This window comes from Microchirus variegatus (genome assembly GCF_963457635.1).
Source record: "Microchirus variegatus genome assembly, chromosome: 22".
Lineage (NCBI taxonomy): Eukaryota > Metazoa > Chordata > Actinopteri > Pleuronectiformes > Soleidae > Microchirus > Microchirus variegatus.
The window spans coordinates 12,474,938-12,497,344 of record NC_139823.1 but is presented as its reverse complement, the minus strand read 5'-3'; the positions used below and the strand labels follow the sequence as shown (position 1 = coordinate 12,497,344).

General features: G+C 40.0%; 1 protein-coding gene across 1 annotated transcript in view; it reads right to left on the bottom strand.

Moving 5' to 3' along the window:
• The window catches only part of wnt10a (wingless-type MMTV integration site family, member 10a), a gene marked incomplete at its 3' end in the record, with an annotated part of 33,920 nt that extends 11,946 nt beyond the window's left edge, over positions 1 to 21,974 (bottom strand). Inside the window, exons 1-3 of the mRNA XM_083908945.1 lie at positions 21,883 to 21,974; positions 13,469 to 13,734; positions 7,339 to 7,712 (exon numbers count right to left, since the gene is read on the bottom strand). Coding sequence (XP_083765071.1) covers positions 7,339 to 7,712; positions 13,469 to 13,734; positions 21,883 to 21,911 — 669 coding nt within the window. The 5' untranslated portion in view covers positions 21,912 to 21,974. The remainder of the gene's footprint in view (positions 1 to 7,338; positions 7,713 to 13,468; positions 13,735 to 21,882) is intronic.
• Positions 21,975 to 22,407: the final 433 nt, after the last annotated feature.

The window sequence follows — 22,407 nt, the reverse complement described above, 5'->3', positions numbered from 1 at the left end:
ATTGCACAAGGGTTTTCTAATCATCCAATAGCCTTCTAGAGTGATTAGCAAACACAATGTACCATTAGAACACTGGAGAGATGGTTGCTGGAAATGGGCCTCTATACACCTATGTACATATTCCATTAAAAACCAGACATTTGCAGCTAGAATAGTCGTTTACCACATTAACAATGTATTTCTGATTCATTTAATGTTATATTCATTGAAAAAAAGAGTGCTTTTTCTTCAAAAATAAGGACATTTCTAAGTGACCCCAAACTTTTGAATGGTAGTGTACATATCTTTCCGCCAATGAACCTTACAACATGTTACACAATAGGCCTTAAAGGCTGAGTCTGATCACAGCCACACATCCTGCTATTATTCATCCACATTGTGAAAATGACAAATTTTAAATTACCACAGACACAAGCACCGTCACGAACACGACACTTAAACAATTATTTAGAGAGCCAGGGCAAATGTCTCTGCTGTTTTGTCAGCATTGTGCATGTGAAATGTATCGTTTCCTTCCTAATAAGAGCCACACCGTCTCTTTTTACTCCCCTGCAGTTAGACCGTGTGATGGTAAATTGTTAATTACTGCAGGACGCTTGCCAGTAACACGACTGCTGACTGTTGCATAGCCAGCACTGTCACCACTTGCCTCGCAAAACAGACAGGATTGAACAGGGCCTCGGCATAGCGTGAAGCTCTGCAACAAGAACACAAGAAAGCGTGCCAAGCATTTGCTTTGAGGTGTGCTCTCTAAACGATTGAGAAAAACACTCAGGGGGAAAAAAAAGAAACTTGGCCGAGAAGTTTACTGCCTTGGTGGAGTATCTTCATGTCATGAGCAGGCGCTTTAGCATGTAGCCAAGCCTTTAAAACGGTTGCGTTTCGGTTCACTTGCAGCAGTGGAACAAGCTAAAGTGTGAATCTATAAAGCAAAATGAACACATGCAGAATCAGGATGAATTGAATGATGGAATGATTATGTTAATCAGTCAAAATACAAACTTTTTGTAAAATGACTGCTTTTATATTAACTACAGACATGGATATTTAAGAAATAATAAAAAATTTTACTACAATGATGATACTTTTATTTTTGCCCTGGACTTAACCTATTTGTTGTTATAGTAACATCATATGTGCTTGGGCTCCCCTTATTCCATCATAGAATACAGTGTTATTTTTGTAATCAGCTTTGCTGGAGAGATGTTGGTGGAGGCAGAAGCAGGAGAAGGGAGGGAAGGAAAGGGCGAATCTCTTTCTACTTTCCGCCGCGGCGTTTGAAGTCTAAAATCTTTTGCAGGGTTTTAAACATCTGTTTCCAAACTGCCAGCAGCCACTAATTAGGGCTAAAAACAAGACGGGACGTCGTGAGAACCCTGGGGTGGGCATGAGGCGACATGCACGCCCCGCAAAAAAAAAAAAAAAACCCACCGCATTCCTCTGCCTAAAGACTACTTCTCTGAAAGAGGAGGGGGAGCAGGGGTGGAGCGGAGCAGAGGGAGGTGAGACGGTGGGTCGGTGGGAGGAAAAAAGACACGGGAAGGGCAGGCATTATTTCTGAGGCCCCCACCTGTCAGTGTTTTGTGTTTGATTCTAGGGGCCGTGCGTCCGCGCACGTGTGCGCGTGCACGCTGTGTTGTGAGGTCTTAGAGGGGCTTTGTTGTGGCTTTCTTTACTATTTGAAGTCATCAAGGTGCGTGGTGTTCTGCAGCACAACCGTTCTTCTGCGTGTCATTGTATGTTTGCTTTTCTGTCCTCGCTCGACTCTCTCTCTCTCTATTCTCCAATCTGTGCTTAGATGCAGCAAAAAAAACACTTATACCCTCTCTGAAACCATGAAAGGTGGGAAAAAAGTAAAAAAAAAAAAAAGTATCCTAATAAATTGTTTTCTACCCTAAAAATAGCTATTTATCAGAGTCTCGATTCATTGTGGCCTAGTATTTAATTTTATTTTATCATGGAATACTGAGAAGACAAAGCTAAAAAACCTTATTCTATTTATTCTATTATTAGCCGGGGCTGCTAAATGTAGCATTCCTTAAAAAAAAAATAGATGTGTATTGATTTTGGAAAACGTGACTTATCATTACATTTTGATTTAAAAGTCTTATGTAATGTTCGTTACTTTCAGAATGATTTCAGAATCAAAACAGTTGTAGTAACAATAGTAAAGGAGCTTTAATATCTCTTCCCAATGAAGCTGGAGAGTTTGAAGATGTTTGTGTCGCAGTGTCGTATCACATAGGCTGGAGGGCGAAAGGCTTTAGCTTTGAACCCTACCCAAGGTCATCAGGGGTCATCAGGGTTTGTGTTAAAACGCAAGAGGTACGACCGGTGAGTGTCATTCATTTCGACCTCTTCCGGTTACGACCGGAATCGTTGCCCGGGAACAAGGTACAAGCTCTTTGATGTCAAAGACTGTAGGCGTTTCATTTGACGTATGCCTCAGAGACTCACTCGGCTGGAATCGTGCACAGTGAAAGCTGTTTAATTTATTGAGGAATCTTAGCGCCAATGTACAGCCTTTTTTTAACTTATTCTGGAAAGATGAAACTGTAAACTACAATCTATTTTCTTTGAGCTACTGCTGTACGTCTTAAAGTTTAAAGATTGCGATTACAGCTGATTTGATAAACTTGCTAATAACTTATTCATTAATGTAAAATGACTTACATACATAAACAGCAAAGAAGCACATTAGACCGTTTGAAGAAATTACTGCACGATCCAGCAGAGGCCGCTGTGAGTGCGGTTTAACCTTTGATACACTTTAAATGCCCTATTTTGGCAAATCAGAAACAAATAAGTGACGTGATGTGATTCTCAGAATTGGGCTTCATTTCTTAACCTTTAAAGGTTTTTGCCGTGATTGGACGTATTTAGCGCTTAGCTCCACCCGAGTGAGGCAGCACAGGAAGTGAATAACACCCAAATATTTTTTCAAGGAATAGCATGTGACGAAAAACATCCGTTCTAACTTGATTTTTTGGGAAAAAGTGACAGAGCCTGATTCCTGGTCCACTTCTCAGACACAATGATATTGCACATGCTATCTTGACTTTCTCTCGCACACACGCACTCTGCAACTGTAACTATCACTAACCTTTAATCATTATCATTACCATCAGATTAACGAAGTGAGAAGAGTGCCACGCCTTCAATTAATAAGATCACATCATGTAATTAGGATTATGCCTTTTGTGTGATACGAGTCAAAAGTACATATCGTGCTAATGGGCAGTTTCGTATCTGTCACGTGGTTTCGCACGTGACTCGGTGTGTGGATGCATATGATGCCTCTCTCTTGACGAAGGGTTGGGCCCAAAACGTTACCTGTTTTGGAAATAATAATTGGTTTGCAAACACTTTCAGTTTTTTTTTTTTCTTTTAATTATTATTATCATTTCATTAATAATGCCTATCACCCACATGGCACATTCTGCTATTTAATACTTACAATTATCTTGACACGTCCTCTCTTCTTGTGCGTGCTTTTTAAAAACAATAAAATTGATTGAGAGGTTCAAAACCACACTTAATGTACTGGAAACACGGGTTTCAGCTTCCTGTTCAATGGCATGTACCTGGATACACAACAGGATTGGGATAATATGAATGTGCGACCATGTATACTCCAAATTTCAGTTTCATAACCTTACGGCATACTCCCAATCATTGTTTTGATTCATGAGAGACAGAAACTTTACTCCCATGTTCACATCATTGATTAAGATTTATGTGACAGTTTCTACCAGTGCAGCTACTGGGGAGGCAGCAGCTGCTGTCGAGCACGTTTGACGCACTTCACATTTTGTGTTTTGTCTCCATAATCAAGGAAACCAGAAGTAAACTGATGGAAAGATACAGGCCACAAATTACTCAGGAGGAAACGGGGGAACAATGAGCAATTTACGGTCGCTTCGTGTCTGTTTAACAACAGAGCTGGACATCGTCGAGGCCTTATCACCGTCATTTGCATTCTCTCTTGCATTGGAAAAAACACTTGACATCGAAAATAAGAAGAGTTTCTTAACTACAAGTGGTTTTGAATATTTGACCCAAATACAACCCATACAGCAATGTTTTGGTATCATGGGTCCATTTCCTTTGTTTTCTGAAAACCATGACGCTTTATGACATCCTGAGTGATAATTGACATGACACAGTCATTACACAACCAAAATCACAACAAGACAACGCTAATGTAAACTCACAACTTCCCCTATGAGTCTGAGAATGACTCATTTGTCCACAGTTCCTCCGTTCTTCTTCTTCTTCTGATTTTAAGGGAACAATGTGGTATTCAAAGATATGATGACAAAAGTTATTCCGACTCCACAGCTACATACTGATCCACAAGGCTGTGTGTGTTCAGACAAGCCCATTTTTGCATAAAAGAAGAATCACACTGGAAATCGCCATAGCGACCACCTAAACCAATACATCATCGCCATTGTTAGTTGTTGGGGTTTTTTTTGCATTGCAGACAAACTCATACTTGTAATACTTACTTACTCATCAACCTAGCACTTTGTTTTGTGTCTTCAGGTGTAAGGGAAGTGTGAGCTGCACGGCTGCATGACACTTTCAAGACTAAGAGGTTACAAAGAAATTCCTATAAATGCCTATAGGCAAGAGAATCAGAGGCAATGCGCTGTTCTCTTAATCTCTTTAATGTATGTAATGTGTAGCATAATAAACATCGCCGTGTTGTAGGGTCATCTCATTTCGCAGGGGGAAGATTTTCAAGCACTATCCACAAACCGCTCTCTCCTTGTGTTTCTTTGGTGGTTCACCACAACACTTAGCGCAATGAATGCTGCCTCTACCTGACCAAGAGCACCAGATGATTGATTTGTTGAGAGCTCAGATTTCCATCTTTCACTGTCTGTAACTGCTTCTTAATGCGATTCATAATCACTTTGTTTACTACTAGTTCTGCACAATTAAAACCAGTACCAAAACCTATAATTATTATCTAATCTACGGTATCTGAATCTGTACCTGTTTCTCCTTAATCCATGTTGTGTTCAGCAAATCAGTATTTTAAAAGTAATATAAATATTTTTTTACAGGATACAACTGTGGTTGTGACTTATTTATGTATTTATTTATCTAATCGCCTCTGTCAGAATTGATGAATGAACGAATATCCAATGTAGTGATAACAAAAACTACAAAAAACAAATCATGAATATTCCTCGTCCTAACTTTTCCACTGGCTACTCGAACTGTAGAGAAAACACTACAGCAAGTGGAGCTTGGGCAAAACCCAATAATAAAAAAGAAAGAAAGAAAGCAGTGTAATAATGACAGACCAATAAAAGCCAATGAAATCAGATTATGTCGTGAACTATAACATTATCATTGGCCCAGCTGCCAGCAACCCACCCACTGTCAACCTGTTTTATTGTGTAATAAATTACGTTGAAGATAGTGTCATGTTTTTATTAAAGATGTGTGCAATATTTACATTAATAGCAGAGATTATTTATCTAACCACTGTTTTACTCCCCTCATATGTTTTTAGATACTCAGTGGGACGGAGTCAACCCAATTAAACTCGGTCAAATGGTGTGTGGTGAGATATATGACACTGTTATATCAAAACTGCAGCGTCTAACTTTTAAATATAACTTTAAAATTCAAATATATTAAATTCAACACAGGTTTTACACAGTGCTGATTAAGTTCCTTGTCTGGATAGCAGTTTTTTGTTTTCTTTTTGCGTGCGTCTTATGTTGCAACTACGCAGGTGAGGCAGAAGAATCACAATGCTAGAGTAAAGCGAGACGATCACAGCACAAGGCAGAACATAAACATTCGGCAGGTCTTTGCAGTCGTATTGTTATTATGGTCTTGACTTTAGCATCACGCAAACACGATCAGCCGATAATGAAAGTGTTACAGCTACCCGACTACCTGCATGTGTCAATCTGCCTGCATCTGCACCTTTACAGCTCCAAGTTTTCCTGACTGCAGTCAGGGCAAGTAATGACACCATAAAAGACAGATAAGCAATACATAAATTACCAAAGAAAAAGATACCTGGAACCTGTTCACCAACTGTTCACAAGTTCAAACTTAGCCTCGTATATATGAGTGTTTTGTAAATGCAAAGTAGCACATCAATATTTCATTATGTAGCGAGCTGAGCCAACTCACATAAAGAATATTAGCTCGCTAATATACTGCAAATGCCAAAGTCCTTCAAGGCAATTCCTTGCGTCTGTGGGCTAACAAGACCAGGCTCCTTTTTCTAAATGAATGTAGACTGAGCCAGAGCTACTACATGCATGTGCACCATCTCAACTCAAATCTGATAAAAAAAAAAAAAAAGAAGCAGCTTGAACATTGGGTGAGTTTTGTCAAAGGTTAACCTGCACATGAACTTGTTTTTATAGCTTAATCCAGAAGATGCCATCCACTCCAGTGGTTACCACTTGCCACACAGCAAGACGATTCTCAAATTCCAGTTCAAGTAGGGCCTGAACTCTGTGTGTGGATGAGAGTTAGTATGTTCACTCCGGGGAGTCACCCACAATCCAAAGTCATACATTGGGGTTAGGTGGATTTTGAGACTACAAATTGCCAGTTAGCCTGAACGTCACAGCGTGTTTCCTGCACGTTGGACGGGAAACCTATCCATCCATCATGTACCTGATGCAAGTTCTGATTTTTTTCCATAATTATCTCAAAAATCTCTCTATATATCTCTTTTAAGAAAATAAAAAATACAAAGACCAAAGTTGCTTGTGCCAGCAGCATGTGAACAGGAATGATACATGTGGATGATGTGCTGTATGAATAATGGGTGTGAATGTGTGAATGCCCAAAACTGTAGCACACTTTTAGTGGTCATACAGTAAACGCAGATACCTCGTCTTCATGCCTCCGCCTCCACAAATATTCACGGGGGAACAGCTCAATAGTTTTTAGTAATCCTACTAACAAAGAAACATGATGAACAGACCCACGCTTTGTTGGTTTTTGTTCATTTTCAATAACAATCTGTCCATGTGTGCGCCTACTCTACGAGCAGCTTTTACTAGCTCCGGAAGTAAAAGCCAGATTTGAAAGGGGATGTATTTTATCGCCCAAGGAAGAAAATATTCGATTTTGTTGACCTTGCAAAATACGGGAGTGTATCGACTGTGGGAAATTGAGTGGCCTTGGTGAAGGTTTGCCCTCTCTGAGAGCTTTCTCCAGTCTTGCACGTTGTAAATTAGTGGTCTGTGCTGCAAAGCTGTTGGACATTTGATATGTGTGAACTGCGGGTGTTGCACGGGGTTAACCTGACACAGAACAGTAAAAACCAAAGCACACTTTTTCACTCACCTGTCTCCCGACTCGATTATTGTGCAGCCTCATACGGGCGTGGATGTCTTTATAGGTCTCTCGGGCATCCAGGAAGTCCCGGGAGAACTTCTCTCCGAATTCCACATCTGGGCTGCAACCACCCCACTCCCAGGAGTCCTGGGGTCCCGGCAGGTCAGCGGGGAAGTGTTCCATGACTCCGTGTACCATACCCTTCCCCCGGTGAATGGCCTCCAGCTGCAAGCGGTGCAGTTTGATGCGAAACGCCTCCTCGTCGCCGCGTCTCTTCTCGTCGCAGCTGCACGCCTTCAGCTTGCCCATGGAGCACGCGTTGGCCACGGCGTGCACCACACCCGCCGCCGCTATGGCGTACGCAAAGGCGCTCTCTCGGAAACCTGCGGGCAAGTGAGGAAACAGGATGTGTAAAGGTGAAAAGGTCACAATCGGGACAGGTTGAGAAATGAAAAGAGGGGAATATTTTTGTCAAATGTCAGCACAACTCTGCAGATTATGGAATTTACTTCCTCTGAATGTCATAACTATGTCCAAAATGACACATGAGAAGTGACTGATTGACATGAGGTCTGTGTCAGTATTCAGGAATGTTCCATTTTCTGCTTTCAGGAGGTCACTGTCGACACATTAGGAAGGAGTTTTTAAAAAGTGTTAACACTTTGATAACCTGCTGAAAATGACGAGATCACAAGAAATGGATGTTGAAGGATGATATCTGCTGTTTGTGTGTTTGTTTGTTTTAAATTACACCCCAAAAAAACCCCCGATCAGAATAGCGGCAAAACTGTTTAATTCCCCTCATCAAAGTTGGGTTGTGAAATTGCTGAATAAAACTTTTAAGATGTTAAGCCATAAAACTTCACTCAACTTTTAACTGCAGCACAGTAAACAAGACACAGGAATTTTTAAACTCTTCTGTTCCCGACTTGTGTCACAATGTTCCCGGAGTTTGAACTTAATGTGTTCAATAAAGCTTCTTTTTTCTTCCACTGTTATCGTGGGATTGCACAACATTCATTTGCATATTCATTTACTTCACATGACATGTTTTTATCTTAGTTTCGGCTTCTCCGTCTCTAGAGGTCACCACGGCGGATCACAAGCATATTTGATTTGACAGATATTTTACACCGGATGCCCCCTCCCCCTGGGCCGGGGTCCATTTAGAGTGTCCAATTAACCCAATCAATGAGTAGCAATGGGAAGTGGGTGTGCCAGAGTCAGCCTTTGACCTGACAGGATTCAAACCGACACTACACTCCATTATACATAATAATAACTCAAATTAAATGTTATCATGTTCACAAACTATCATGTTTTTAAACGGGGCTTGGTGGGTTTAGGGTGATGCTTACGTCTAATACAATTTGATACGAAACGATACGATACGATAAAAAGCGATACGATACGATACGAAGCGATATGATACGATACATACAATGCGAAACGATACCTTACGTTGCGATGAGATGCGATACGATACGCTAGATACGTTACGTTACTATGAGATACGATACGCTAGATACGATTCGATGTGCTAGATATGATACGATACGCTAGATACGACACGATACACTAGATACGTTACGTTACGTTACGATATAATATGATACGATATGATTGCGATACGATTACGATACTATGCGAAATGCTAGATATGATATGATATAATACGCTAGGTATGATACGATACAATATCATACGATACCAATACCATACCATGCGATACGATACAATAAGATAAGAGCTACATATATCACTGTTAATAATTGAATAAATATTATATTAAACAACGTTACTAATAATGTAAATAATTCAGCTGCCCGTTTTGCACTTATATTGCATTTGCACCAAAGAAGAAGAAGAAGAAGAACTAACCCCTTCTAGCATATACTGAAAAAAACTTGTAACTTATTAGGGAATGCTTTTTGCAGACATTTAATCTCAAAAACAAAGCCATAAACATCGCATAAATATTAAGCTGCTGTGAGAGATTAATTAATAACATAATCTCAGAGTCTGACCAGGAAGCTGCAGTGCGTTAACCATTGTTGGCTTTCTATTGCTCTCCATATTTTATTCATATTTCAGGAGAACAGGAAGTGACTGGATCACTTTCCTTATGTAATATCTTTCAACACAGTTTAAGACCACTGTGCTTCACCTGCACGTATTTGACTTACAGTGGACAGTGAATATGTCACACGATCACTTGTCAAACTGGCTCATGCCGACTACAGGAAGTAATAAAACGACTGTGCACATGTAATCTCTCTATATGATGCACGATGACTGTCGCGTTTACAGTGAAACACATCTGTTTCTCCTTGAGGAAGTCTGACCTGCATGTGGCGCATGCAATGAGCAACTCCCACCACAACTGATCTGTAATTTAGAGGACTAATGTTGCACTACTCGCATGCACAATATAAACACATGTACAAAGTGCCTTCGTCGCATCCATTTTGATGTATTTGTGTGACAAATAATTCACGTTTATGGGTGGAATCTGTACGACGAAGGATGCAGTGAGACAGTGTTTGTTGTTGGATATCAGCTTACTGCCTGTGAGCTTGGTGCCCTCAGGTTCTATTAAATAAAATAAAAAAGTCCAACTGGTGGATACTTAAGGGTGTAGAAGACAGTGAAGATTATAATGGAAACTTGAAAAGGAAAAAAAAAAAAAACATGAAAAGAAACCACTTACAAGTTTATAGCATGCTGCTTGAAGGAGCAATGATTCAGGCTGGCTGTTGGGAGTCAAATAAAAAGCCAATAATTGGAACTGCCCCCTTTTTTTAAAAGACATGTTTGATGTGACTTAATTATTTATACGCTTAAATAAACGGGATGCTCGTTTGTTTTTTTTGTGAGATGCAATGTTAAGTTTCACACAGTGGTAAAAAATTCACAGGCTGTCAGGAAACAATCTGCGAATCTGGACGAGCCTTTGTGAGACAAACAAAAACAAAAAATTTACCCACAGAGACCCTAAAAAACAGTGACTGTCTGCGTAAGAACACAAAACTTGTGTGTTGTTAACTTTTATTTGAACTATGCGTAGAACTAGGAGATGAAATATTCCTCGTGTCACATTAAAACAAGGCCAGTTTTTACTATTCTGACTTTCCCATGTAGGAACACTACCGTGCAAAAGTTTGGGGTCACTTACAAATGTCCTTATTTTTAAAGGAAAATCACTTTTTTTTTCAATTAATATAACATTAAATGAATCAGAAATGCACTCTATACATTGTTAATGTGGTAAACGACTATTCTAGCTGCAAACGTCTGGTTTTTAATGGAATATGTTGTACATAGGTGTATAGAGAATAGAATAGAATAGAAAACACCAAATAATTGAACAGGTGACCCCCAACTTTTGAACTGCAGTGTATACATATATTAAAAAAAAAACAGCTTCTGTGACACAGCTTTCCAACAAAACTGCAGAGCTGAGTGATAAATGCAATATCAAGGAGGAGCTACAATACGTTTTCAACGTGCAAACCAATAATTTTAAACGTGGTTATTATAAAAACTGATTTATTATTACAGCGGGGCGGAATTAATGCGCACGTATACACAATCTCCGACATGTCCTCGACTACATATATAATTTGACTCACTTCCACTCCCACCTACCACCTTGGCGCACAAGGAGGAGGGGGGGGGGACCAGAGGGATGGCACTTAGGCACATCCTCATACATACATAGAAAGCCTTGTTTTAGCTCTAGCCCCTGCTCCGTTGACGGCCCAGGCCCCCAGAAGACTGGGAACAAATCAATCTAACAAATAATTCACTGGCTGCGGGCACGCCCGGATGAACTGATGGCAGAGGAAGTGGCAAAATGAATGAAAGATTCAAAAGGAAACTGTCACTTTGTGTTACAGAAACCGACTAAACAGGTTTATGCTTTTGCCACCAGAGTTGGGAAAGTGCTGAGAGCAAATTCACAAGCACTCGCACTGGCAAGGGAAGTAAAAAGCATTAGGATCAGCCCAGTGAGGGAGGAAACATAGAGAGAGAGAGAGAGGAGGAGGAGGAGGAGACCCAGAAAGAAAGAGAAAGATTCTCCTATTTCTATCTCTGTGTATCTGTACGGAAGAGGATTAGGGCCACACAGGAAAATAATATAATAACTAGTTACTAGCTAATTACTAGCTAGCTAGTTACTAACTTGCTAATAACTATTTGATTTCTGACTTAAAAGTGACTTAAATTTTGAGTTTAAAGTCAGAATTCTGAGTTTTAAAGTCAGAAATTCTGCATTTAAAGTCAGAATTCTGAGAATAAAGTCAGAATTCTGAGTTTTAAAGTCAGAATACTGAGTTTAAAGTCAGAAATTTGAGAATAAAGTCAGAATTCTGAGTTTAAAGTCAGAATCAGAGTCAGAATTCTGAGTTTTAAAGTCAGAAATTCTGAGTTTAAAGTCAGAATTCTGAGTTTAAAGTCAGAATTCTGCATTTAAAGTCAGAATTTTGAGTCTTAAAGTCAGAAATTCTGAGTTTAAAGTCAGAAATTTGGGAATAAAGTCAGAACTCCTCTTCCATAGTAACCGTGACTCGCCTGATGTATATATTTTTTTCTAATTCAAGCTGAATGAAAATAGACACATAAACCTTATTATCTAAGCAGTGTTTATGCAGTAACATAATATAGACACCAAAACAAGGCGCTTGGTAACTCGCTTGTATCACTTTTAAGAGACACATTTCTGAGGAATCGCTGCATCATAAACCATATATTAAATTGTCGCGACACTGACGATTTGTGTGACACCGCGTGTGTTTCTGTTTCTCTTTGCAGTTTGCACTAGAACAAAAAAAAAAAAAAGCCAAAAAACGTGTTTGTCAATCTGCACAATTCAAATCAAATCCACCGCTGTAAATCTGTCGCAATTAAAGCACACACTGCCAGTAGCTACACGCACTTATAGCCGCAGCATGTTTACTTCTTTGCATCAGTTTTTTGGGAGCTTCTGTCGAGCAGAATGTATCAACATGTAACAGATGAATCATCCGATTTAAAGAGGTTGTTTATGTCAGTGGTTTGGACTTTCTGCGCCCGAGGCGAACCAGGGATGCCAGACAAAAAGCAACTGCCTCTGCTAATAATGACAAACAGCCTCTCAATGAGTCAGTGAGGAGTGAAAGTATACGTGCAGCAGAGGTGTGTAAGCACATGCTTTTGTTGGAGACATTTCTTTCTTTTTTGATAAAAAAAAAAAGTTTGTAGCTGTGACAGGATATAAAATCCTAAAGATGGTTGTAAAAGTCCTAATTTCCGCCCTCAATGACAAATCTTTCATCAATTTATTTTAGTAACAGTAAAACGGTTGATTCTTTCACGAATACGTGAGATAAACAATGCAGCAGAGTGATAATCTCAGTCTGAATTTCAGTTTTGAGCATGCATCTCACCCCAAGACTCAAAACTGTGAACTACCCCAGCGTGCTTGTTCATCTATCCAGGTGTTTCGGGCTATACTATGAAATTGATTCCAGTCAATAACCTGGGACGGGTCCATCTTACAAGCTTCCCAACACTGGAGATCCTCTTTCATCCCTTTGTGGTGGACTTGCAAAGCTTGGAGGACTACAAAGCGTCAGGGAAAACCGATCTGCGGGAGGTTTGGTAATCTGGAGGTGACTAACTGCTTTTGAAGCTTACCTGCCTCTTTTGTACAGGTCGTACAGCGGAGATACAGAGAATAGTGGTTGGAATACAGATACCAGTCTGCTAGTCACTGAAGATAACCTAGCTATACAGAGGAGCGTATTGTTGCCAGACAACAATCGAGAATTGTCTGTCGGGAGGGAAAATGATCTCTTCTTATGGCCTTGTTTGAAGAAATGACAGTATACTGTGGCAGAGAATCTTTATAAGACTATATCCTTTCATGATATTGAATTTAAGAGTGTTCGAATATAACCTGTTTGAAGACTTTTGAACTGACTCTGCTTTTGTGGGGGGTGTTTTTTTAGCAGGTAGAACTGTGTATAACACACACAACCATTGAATATGAATGTATTGTATTGTTTTTATACTATTTTGTGACTTTTAAAACTAGAAAATGTTGCCATGAAAGAGACACCAAAAATGTTTGTTGTGACCGTGTGGCTGCGCTGACCTCTTTTAAAGACTATGCTGTCGTATGGGATTTTGTTCCGCGTCTCCAGGCTGGAGCAGTTCCAGCGGTGCCCTCGAAACTGGTGCTGGCACTCGTGGATGGCGATCTGGATTCCCTGGATTGCCGACGCCGTCACGTCCGGGTTCCGCATGCACACCTCCAGCTGGCGCCGCGTCAGCCCCGGTAGGGTCAGACACACGGTGTTGGCGTTCAGGATCGGGTCAATGTTGGGGAGCTTCAGGCCCAGGATTTCGTTGGAGTCTACCCTGCACGGAGCACACACAGGTCACGTTATTAACAAGACAAACGACGTTCAACACTCCTCCTCTGTGTCCCTTTCTCTTCCCAAACAAAATAAAAGTTAGAAGCTTTTTTTTTGTTGTTGTTAATGTGCCGTCGGGCGTCACAGCATCACCCACAGTGCCAGACAGGCGCCCCACTACACTCATGGTCCCCACTATAGTTGATTGCTGTAAAACCTCAACAATACACTTCTGAAAACATCTCCAGATGCTGCCCGGAAAAAGGATGTGAAATGCACTCACAGGGCAATTTGTGCTTTGTTTTCCAGATTAATTCAGTTTATGATTGTGTGAAGCTGTTGTTGGAGGCTCTTAAATTCTGTGTGATTTCCAACAAATGCTTACTTTAAGCTTCCTGAAGCCGTAAAGGTACCACAGAAATGCAAAAAGTTTAGAGTTTGTGAAACAAGTAGGGCGAACATGGGAGTGCAAAGGTGTGAAACTCAAGGACTTTTCCCCCCGGTGTAAGGTGTGCGTCTTTACTCGGCAGCCTCCTGCCTCTGTTGTAGATCAATCATGTGAAAAAAACAGTAATTCAGCTGACAGCAGTCAGAGCTCTCTCTCTACATCTTCACAGAGTCACAGTCACCAGCGTTAACAAGGAAAACACAGGCTTGAGAGGACGAAATGTGCAGCAGCGCACTCTTTTTTTTAATTCTCATTTACAAGAAAAACACAGGTTGTGTGTGTGTGTGCGATTGAGACGCACAACCGCACATGCAGTGAGGAGCGTGCATGACCAACGTCCACATCCAGGTGTAAGGAGGTGTGCACGCACACAGAGAGTTGTGAATGCAATACTGCAAGTTTGCATAAACTACATATTTCTCCCTCCCTGCATAATCTGCAAACCGCTGAATCAGAGAACCATCACACATCACCTTCTAAGTGACTCAGAGTGAATTATACAACATCTCGCTGGGACCTTAAATCTTCATTTGCACGGTGGTGCCCTACCTTCACGTTAACATTTTCCAAGCATGGGATTCCGGTAAGTTTTCTGTTGCTACCTGTTGTGTTTCCTGCTCTGACAGTGGACCTGTTTCAACAACTCTGTCTAAATATAGATCATCATTATTAATGGGCAACATTGTTTGGGAATCAGCGAGCAGAAAATCAAAGCACATGTGGAATGAAGTGCTGTTTATTTCTGATGTTTTTATTCTTTCAAAGTGTCAGAGTGAGGCATGTGTGTGTTATTTAGCTTTAACTTTGCTATATTGCTTACTCACTATCCCAATTCATCCAATCCACTTTGTTTATATAGCACAATTTTAAACAAACACACGTTTTCTAAAGTGCTGCACAATTCATGCGTAAGGTCATGAAATGTAAGACCTGTATGTTGCTTAAATAATACAGAATTATGAATTCAGATATTGCAACTCACCTTCTATCCATGAGGCAGATAATCACCAAGATGATTGCTATTCTGAGGACTGGGTGTTCCATTTTTGTGCCTTACTAATTAAAATAAAAATAAAAAAAATCACAAAATAATAAAGAAAAGAAAAATACAAAAGTTCAGAGTCCAGTATTCCACCTCTTAATTTAGAAGAGGACAAGTGGGTAAAAGAAGAAGAAGAAACAGAAGGTCAGGTCAGGTCCGCGTAAAAGTTGGCGCTGGACTTGACAGCTCCGCGAGACTCCAGATGTGGCAGCCAGAGGCGCGAGTCTCATTCAAGAAAACTTTCATCAACCTCGCAACTTCACTGAATGAAGAAGAAGAAAGCCGCAACAAGTTTGACTGTTTTTACGCGTCTCAAACACGTCCGCGTACATCCCCGGTTACTCCGTATTTTTGCGCGAGCGGTGGAGGGTTTTGAAACATCCGAGATGATCCAGGAGAGTCTCTCTAGATGAAGGTCTGCAGGACTGCTGGGGTTTTTTTTTTCTTCTGCGCGCCCCGGTACTCCTCCAAAAAACTCCTGCACTTAGCGCTGCGCCAGCCCACTTTTGCGCGTCACTCAGGGAGAGAAGGAGAGCGCCGAGGGAGGTCAAGTGCCTCGTTAAAGCAGGATAGAGATCCTTTTAGATAAGGAAACCAGAAACACTTAGCGTGCGCCCTCTGTGAGGGAGAACATTTATATTCACTGGAGGATGAGGAGGAGGAGGAGGAGGAGGAGGAGATCATAACTTTTCTCTGTGTGACTTTGGAGTTCACAGATTTGTTGACAGGGATGTTTTTAAGGGTGATGATGAAGAGGGGAGGACGGGAGGATGATGATGGTATCATTGTCTCTGTCAGGAGGATGATGAGTTGAGAAAGATGGAAGAACTCTTTTTTTTTTTTTTACTTTCTCCATGAAAGTAGTTGTAATTCTACCTCTGTATTTATTTTTTATGAAGTCAGGGCACTTTAGAAAAATGCACATTTAATTTTCTGAGGCTCAACTGAACACAAATTCTGATTAGAACCAAATATAATGTTATTATATTTACTTTGTCTAGTGTTACAGGTCACATTTAACACTATTCTAGAGTGCATTTAACGAAATTTAACAATGTTCCAGAGTGTATTTTTCTCTTTTAGTCTTAAAGTAACCCTAAAAGAGTCAACCCTTTATCACCTAAGCCTTATTTTAACCATAAAGGGCCAAAAAATGTCCCCCCCCAAAAAATGAGTTGTGCTTTCGCCCATTTACTATAACATCTTAAAGTGTTAAAATAGTGTATTAATAATTTAAAATGAAGGAAACACTGTAGCTGTACATGAACACCAGATTCTGTGTGTTAAATTTGAAATTTGAACTATAAAAAATATTTAAAATACTTTTTTTGTTTGTTTTTGTCTCAAAGGCCAAAATTCTGGAAACTATTTACGGGGCATTTTTTCCGGCTTCCTGCAACAGAGCGAGTGAAATTACCGTAATAACCACACATTGGCTTTAACGTGCAACTTCTCCGCTTTCAGAAACCGCCATAATTTTTCCAATAGCGCGAACCGTCGCATGATTACGGAAATGCAAAGTGCGCTTGCGCGAACTCGTCGTCTGCGATATGCTTAAACAGAGAGTGTAGTAGTCTTAAAGTAACACTAAAAGAGTTAAAAATCACAATGTCCCAGACTGTATTTGGTCCTAACTGGTGTTTAACACTGTTTACCCTGTAAAAACTTACTCATAAAACCAAAAAATAATGTCATTTCTCAGACCCAGAGTCACAAAAGTTCATACAATCAGTGTCATGTGTAGCCGTTTGTCTTCAGAGAACAGAGAAAGAATCATAAAGAAATGAGGTTTGGTTCAAATCTGCCCGCTGACGTTCTCATTACGCTCTAACCTCCCCTGCGTGTCGTGGCCTTTAATCGTAATCCTTTAAATGGCTGTAAAGCAAAAAAAAAAAAAAAAATCTCCATTGTTGATGAAGACCACATGATATCACTCATCTCAGAGCTTTATGAGTAGCTCGGAATAAAGATTCACAGACCACAAATAAAAAAGGTCCCCCCCCCCCCCCACACACATCACCACCACCATCGGAGGGGAAGTAAACATTCTGGCAGCATGGAGTCACCAGAGCAGTAAAACACTACATTCAGACACAATTAAGTTGCCATACACACATTTAGAAGATCAGGGAAACAATACCACATCAGATTTTCTCTCTGAGGGATTTATCGCAGCAGCAGCAGCAGCAGCAGCCTGATCTGGAAGGTTTTGGCCTGGGACGACAACTTTGTGCCTAATTACTTCAAGGCATGTAAGGAAGGGAGGCTTGTTAGTGGATTTAATAGGTTTCTTTTTTTCTTTCCTGACTTCAGTTCTACAGCGGGTGGATGTGCTGCATCGCTGTCATCCTCGTGACTCTTTCTGTTTCTCTAAATATGACTCACGCATCCTCACTCCCCCGTCCTCGCTCCACTCGGAGAATCAAACACAGAAGCTCAGAGATCACCGTGACCCCGGGTGCGTGATCTTATAAAGCGAAATGATGGAGGAGGTGATCCACTAAATGTCAATTAGATAAAGCTGTTGGTAAACTGAGAGATTTAAGTGACACGTTTAAAACGAGAAGTCACTATTCTGAGAAGGCAAATGAACTCACTTTACTTTAATTATTATAATTACCTTATAATTTTACCCCATTTCCAACAGAAAGTCATTGTGCTCAAATCAGACCTGACTGGCGATAAATTATTCAGTCTCTCTCTACCTGGGATTACATCAGTGTTTTTGTGGTGGTATCATGACTCGGGGGCCTCTCTTTTTTTTTTGTTGATTTTTTGAATGGCAAATGTAGGTCCCAGCAGACGGCATACGTTACATATTCATGCTGACGACCTACTGCACATTATTCATAATGAAAAGGGATATCACATGCGGACATATAATACAGCCGTGCTTCCATCTGCTCTGCAGAAACCAGTGGTGTCCTCTCTCTCTCTCTCCCTCTCTCTCACACACACACACACACCTTTAATTATATTTCCATTATTTTCCCACTCACTTACATTTGTTCGAAATGATGTGGTAAACATTTCAGTTCTGGTCTCCGATCAACTTGACTCCCGTGTCTAGAGATTTTTTTTCACTTTAGTTAAACGCTCACATGCCAGGTTCATTTCATAGCTCCTTATTTTGAGCCCAAATGTTTTTTTTTTGTTTTTTGTCCGAACATGATTTCCATGTAGCTCGTATTATTTTTATCTCGCACTGCTACATGAAATCCGAACCCCGCTGCACAGTTAATTCAATAATAAACTAAAAACACGCTGTTTTCCCTCCCAATAGTGCTGCTAGTTTTTTTTTGTCGAGCTGCAGTGTCTGGTTCAATTGAAACTTTATTGTCCTGCAGGGAGAGACACGGTCGGGCAAGGTTTTTTCGCAGTCTAGCGGTGGGTGCCGTGTAAACACATGATGTCATACTGTATTTATTATTATTAATATATAGTATGGTCTAGTGTAGCCGCGCTGTTAACTTTCAGTCTGGTATCATGGAACAAGCGGTGATTTACCGCAACGGTGACATACGCTGTAATAAATATAATATAATGTAATATATGATGTTATGTTCTCCGCTCTTTCTCTGTCTTCTGTTAGTTTGGGGTTTAAAAGGTTCTTAGGTTTAAGACTTAGGTTTCAGTGTTTAACGTGGATTTGTCGTCTGTGTGAGAGACTTAATTTTGAGCTTAAGTTTAGGCTCAACTTAACCTCTAATTTTACAATGATTTCCCCACTTAATAGTGCTTTGCTGTGCAATTTTTTACAGTGTACGTTCAAATTTGTTATTATTTGTTTGAGGGACACTTTGAAACCAAATAGAATTTGTTTTTTTGTGCTCATACCAATTAGTGATAATGAATTTGTCCACACACCCCGTGGATTGGGTACCTTGCTTATTTGAACCTTTCCTCTTGGCTAATAAACACATAATAATGAAAAATTTGACTAATTACTACTTTTGAGAAATAGTCAAATGTCAGGAAACGCACTTGCATGCAAAATCAATAGCATCTACAGGCTTAATCAGGCTTAGCTTAGACTGCACAACAGCAGGAAAAGGGCTAACTTAATCTCAGCATGGATTTAATTTTGATAAACAAACAAATATGCATATCACTATGTGAGCGTATTGTAATAGCATACAGACCTGAGAGTAATACTGCTGCAGTTACACTTTAGATTAGCGAACACATATTCACCATTAGCTATGTGCTTACTAGCATATATAAGTAGCATACTAGCCCTTTATTAGTAATCATTAAGCACATATTAACACGTTATTCTACCTGGATTACGACATGAATTAAGATTGTTCCTACATAAGGTGTTAATACGTGCTTAGTATTTACTAAAAAAGGGCTAGTAAGAGCTAGCTAGTATGCTACTTATAATACATGTAGCATACTAGCCCTTTATTAGTAGTAATTAAGCACATATTAACACCTTATTTTACCTCTATTACGACATGAATGAAGATTTTTCCTATATAAGGTGTTAATAAGTGCTTAATATTTACTACAAACGGGCTAGTAAGTGCTAGCTAGTATGCTACTTATAATAAAAGTAGCATACTAGCTAGCATGTTAGTAAGCACAGAGTTAGCGGTGAATATGTGTTCCCTAATCTAAAGTGTTAGCACATTAGCGTAAAACCCCTGTAAAATAAGTGATGTAGCACATTTTTGCCCTTTTGACTCTACATTGTACTTTACTTTATTATTGCCAATGAACTGTTCTTGAAGGTTGACTTTGCTGTTGCAGAAATAGAAATAAAACGTTGGCCATGTAACGCTCGCGCAGGAACATCGTGAACCCTACAAAAAAAAGCTTACTTTCAACCTGGGATCCCAGATTAAGTATAAGGTACAGTGATAGGATTTACGATAGGAGGTCAAAAATAATTACAACACGCAGTCATTTAAAGATAGCTTGTGGCTATTTTGCTAAATCCTTCATCTCTCTCTTTCTGTTCACCCACACACACACACACACACATCTTGACCTTCGTCAACACCGCTGTGACAATACAACGTGCACGACGTTAACTGACATCAACAGAAGTTTACCTTTCTTTCTGCGTCCTTTCCCCCCCGAAAACAGACAAGAAGACGGGGACAGACGGGGGAGTTCACGCGAAGTTCATGTTTCTTGGAGAGTTTTGGCCCGAGCCGAACGAAAATAAGCAATGCAGAGGGAGAGTGCGGCAGAGCAGAGGTTAGGCAATTACAAGGCTCGACACTAGTAACTAACTTCTAACAAGCAAATTCTTGGCCCTGTTGTGTGTTTGTGCGAGCGCACGAGAAGAGGTAGCGGGAGGAAAAACAGTGTGGGTGCAGGCAGGAGGATGTCAATATGGGGTTTTTGTTTGCATGCAGGGACACATGTTTTGGGAGGTGATATTGTGTGAAATACGGAGAGTAGAGTGGACAGAGCACACAAATGACAGGGCCTGTTAAACAATCAGTATGCAAATTTTTTTTTAAATCTAAACTGCAAAAAAGGGATGTGAATCACTGGGTGGCTCACGATTCGGTTCGATTCCGATTCCCAGGGTCACGATTCGATTCAAAATTGATTCTCGATTCAAAAATGTATACAATGCATAGTGTGTTAAGGCAAATTATGGCATCAAAACAATACAGTTTGTATAAGATAATGTGATAATGTGATCACACAAAGGCAAACTTAAGACAGTTAAGTTAACATTTATTCATTCAAAACAAATAAAAACTTACTTACTGTACAAAAAAATAACTTGCATAAATAAAAGCTTAGGCTAGCTGTCTTTTTCTGCCAGAAGTTACAAAAATAAACTGCACACAAATAACACAAACTGGTGTTTTGTTTCAAAATAGAAACTTTTTTAAAAAAAATTCAAAAATTGATTTTTTGGTGGGAATCTTTCTACGATCAGATGTTCCGATTTTTGGGGCTACACAATGACAAATGGAGACATTAAAGTGTCTTTTTCTGACTGTTTTAAACATTTATCCATGCTTAGATGTAACTGTTGCATAAAAACAAAATCACATATTGCATAAGTAACAAAATAAAAGTGCCTCTTCAAGTCTGGTACATTTTATATATCGATTCTGAATCGTAGTAAACGAGAATTGCGAAAAAAAATTTGGCACACACCCCTAGTACACGCCGTCCAGTGCCAGAAACACATGGACCTTATTAGAACTGTCACAAAGTTACCGTAATGTGTTTTTATCTGTGTTGCAAACCCCCGTGTCGAGACTGTGGTGTGGTTCTAATCAATTAACCCGGCTTTGTGTGTGTGTGTGTGTGTGTGTGTGTGGGGGGGGGGGTTAAAAATGTCCCAGGGCTGTGAGAACTGGCTTTATTTTGGATGATCCTAATGATACACACACAGAACACACACACACAGGCCAGAGAGGAGGTAAAACTGAGGATTCTTGAACAAAACCAGTGGGATGCACAACTTCCATGTGTTTTTTTTCCTCCCCTCTGGTGATTGGAAATGAAAATATTTCATGGGTTGTATTTTTTGGGAGGCAGAGAAGTCGTGTTTTATAAGCTCGGTTCAAGCAAAGTTTCAGCGGTAATTGTTCATTTTTAAAAGGGCACCCAGGGGATGGTAATGGATTATTTAACTTTATAAATATATTAATATATGGTTTTTTTTTAAAGAAAAAAGTTACCTGGTTTGCTGACGACATTTTTCAGCCATCTTGGCTCATGGAAGGAGGTTGTGCACCATGCAGCTGCTCAGAAATCCTGGATTTCAGCCCGGTCCATGGCATTTTGTAGAAGTACATCCCCCCCCGAATGCAATTTTTAAAAGAGATGGGGAAAAAATGACAGGGTTTGAACCTTAAACCATGCACTCCGAGTAAAGAACGAAAGAAAGAATAGAAAAAATCAACACAACTAACCTGCTTCACCCCAATAATGCACCAGAAATCAAAATCACATGGAATTAAAATGCTGGATTCATCTGAGGTCGTTATGGATGAGACTTGGCAACGATGCAGGAAAGTCATATTCTGAAAAAAAAAAAAAAAAAAAAACAACATAATAAAATGCAAATATGTGCATGACTATACACACACCGTGGGAAACATGCACGGTAGCAGACACAGTCGATCCAAGAATGTGTTAATAAAGCCTTATCATAAATTACCATATACATACTGCAGTTGGATATAGAGTGCATGGCTAAAAAT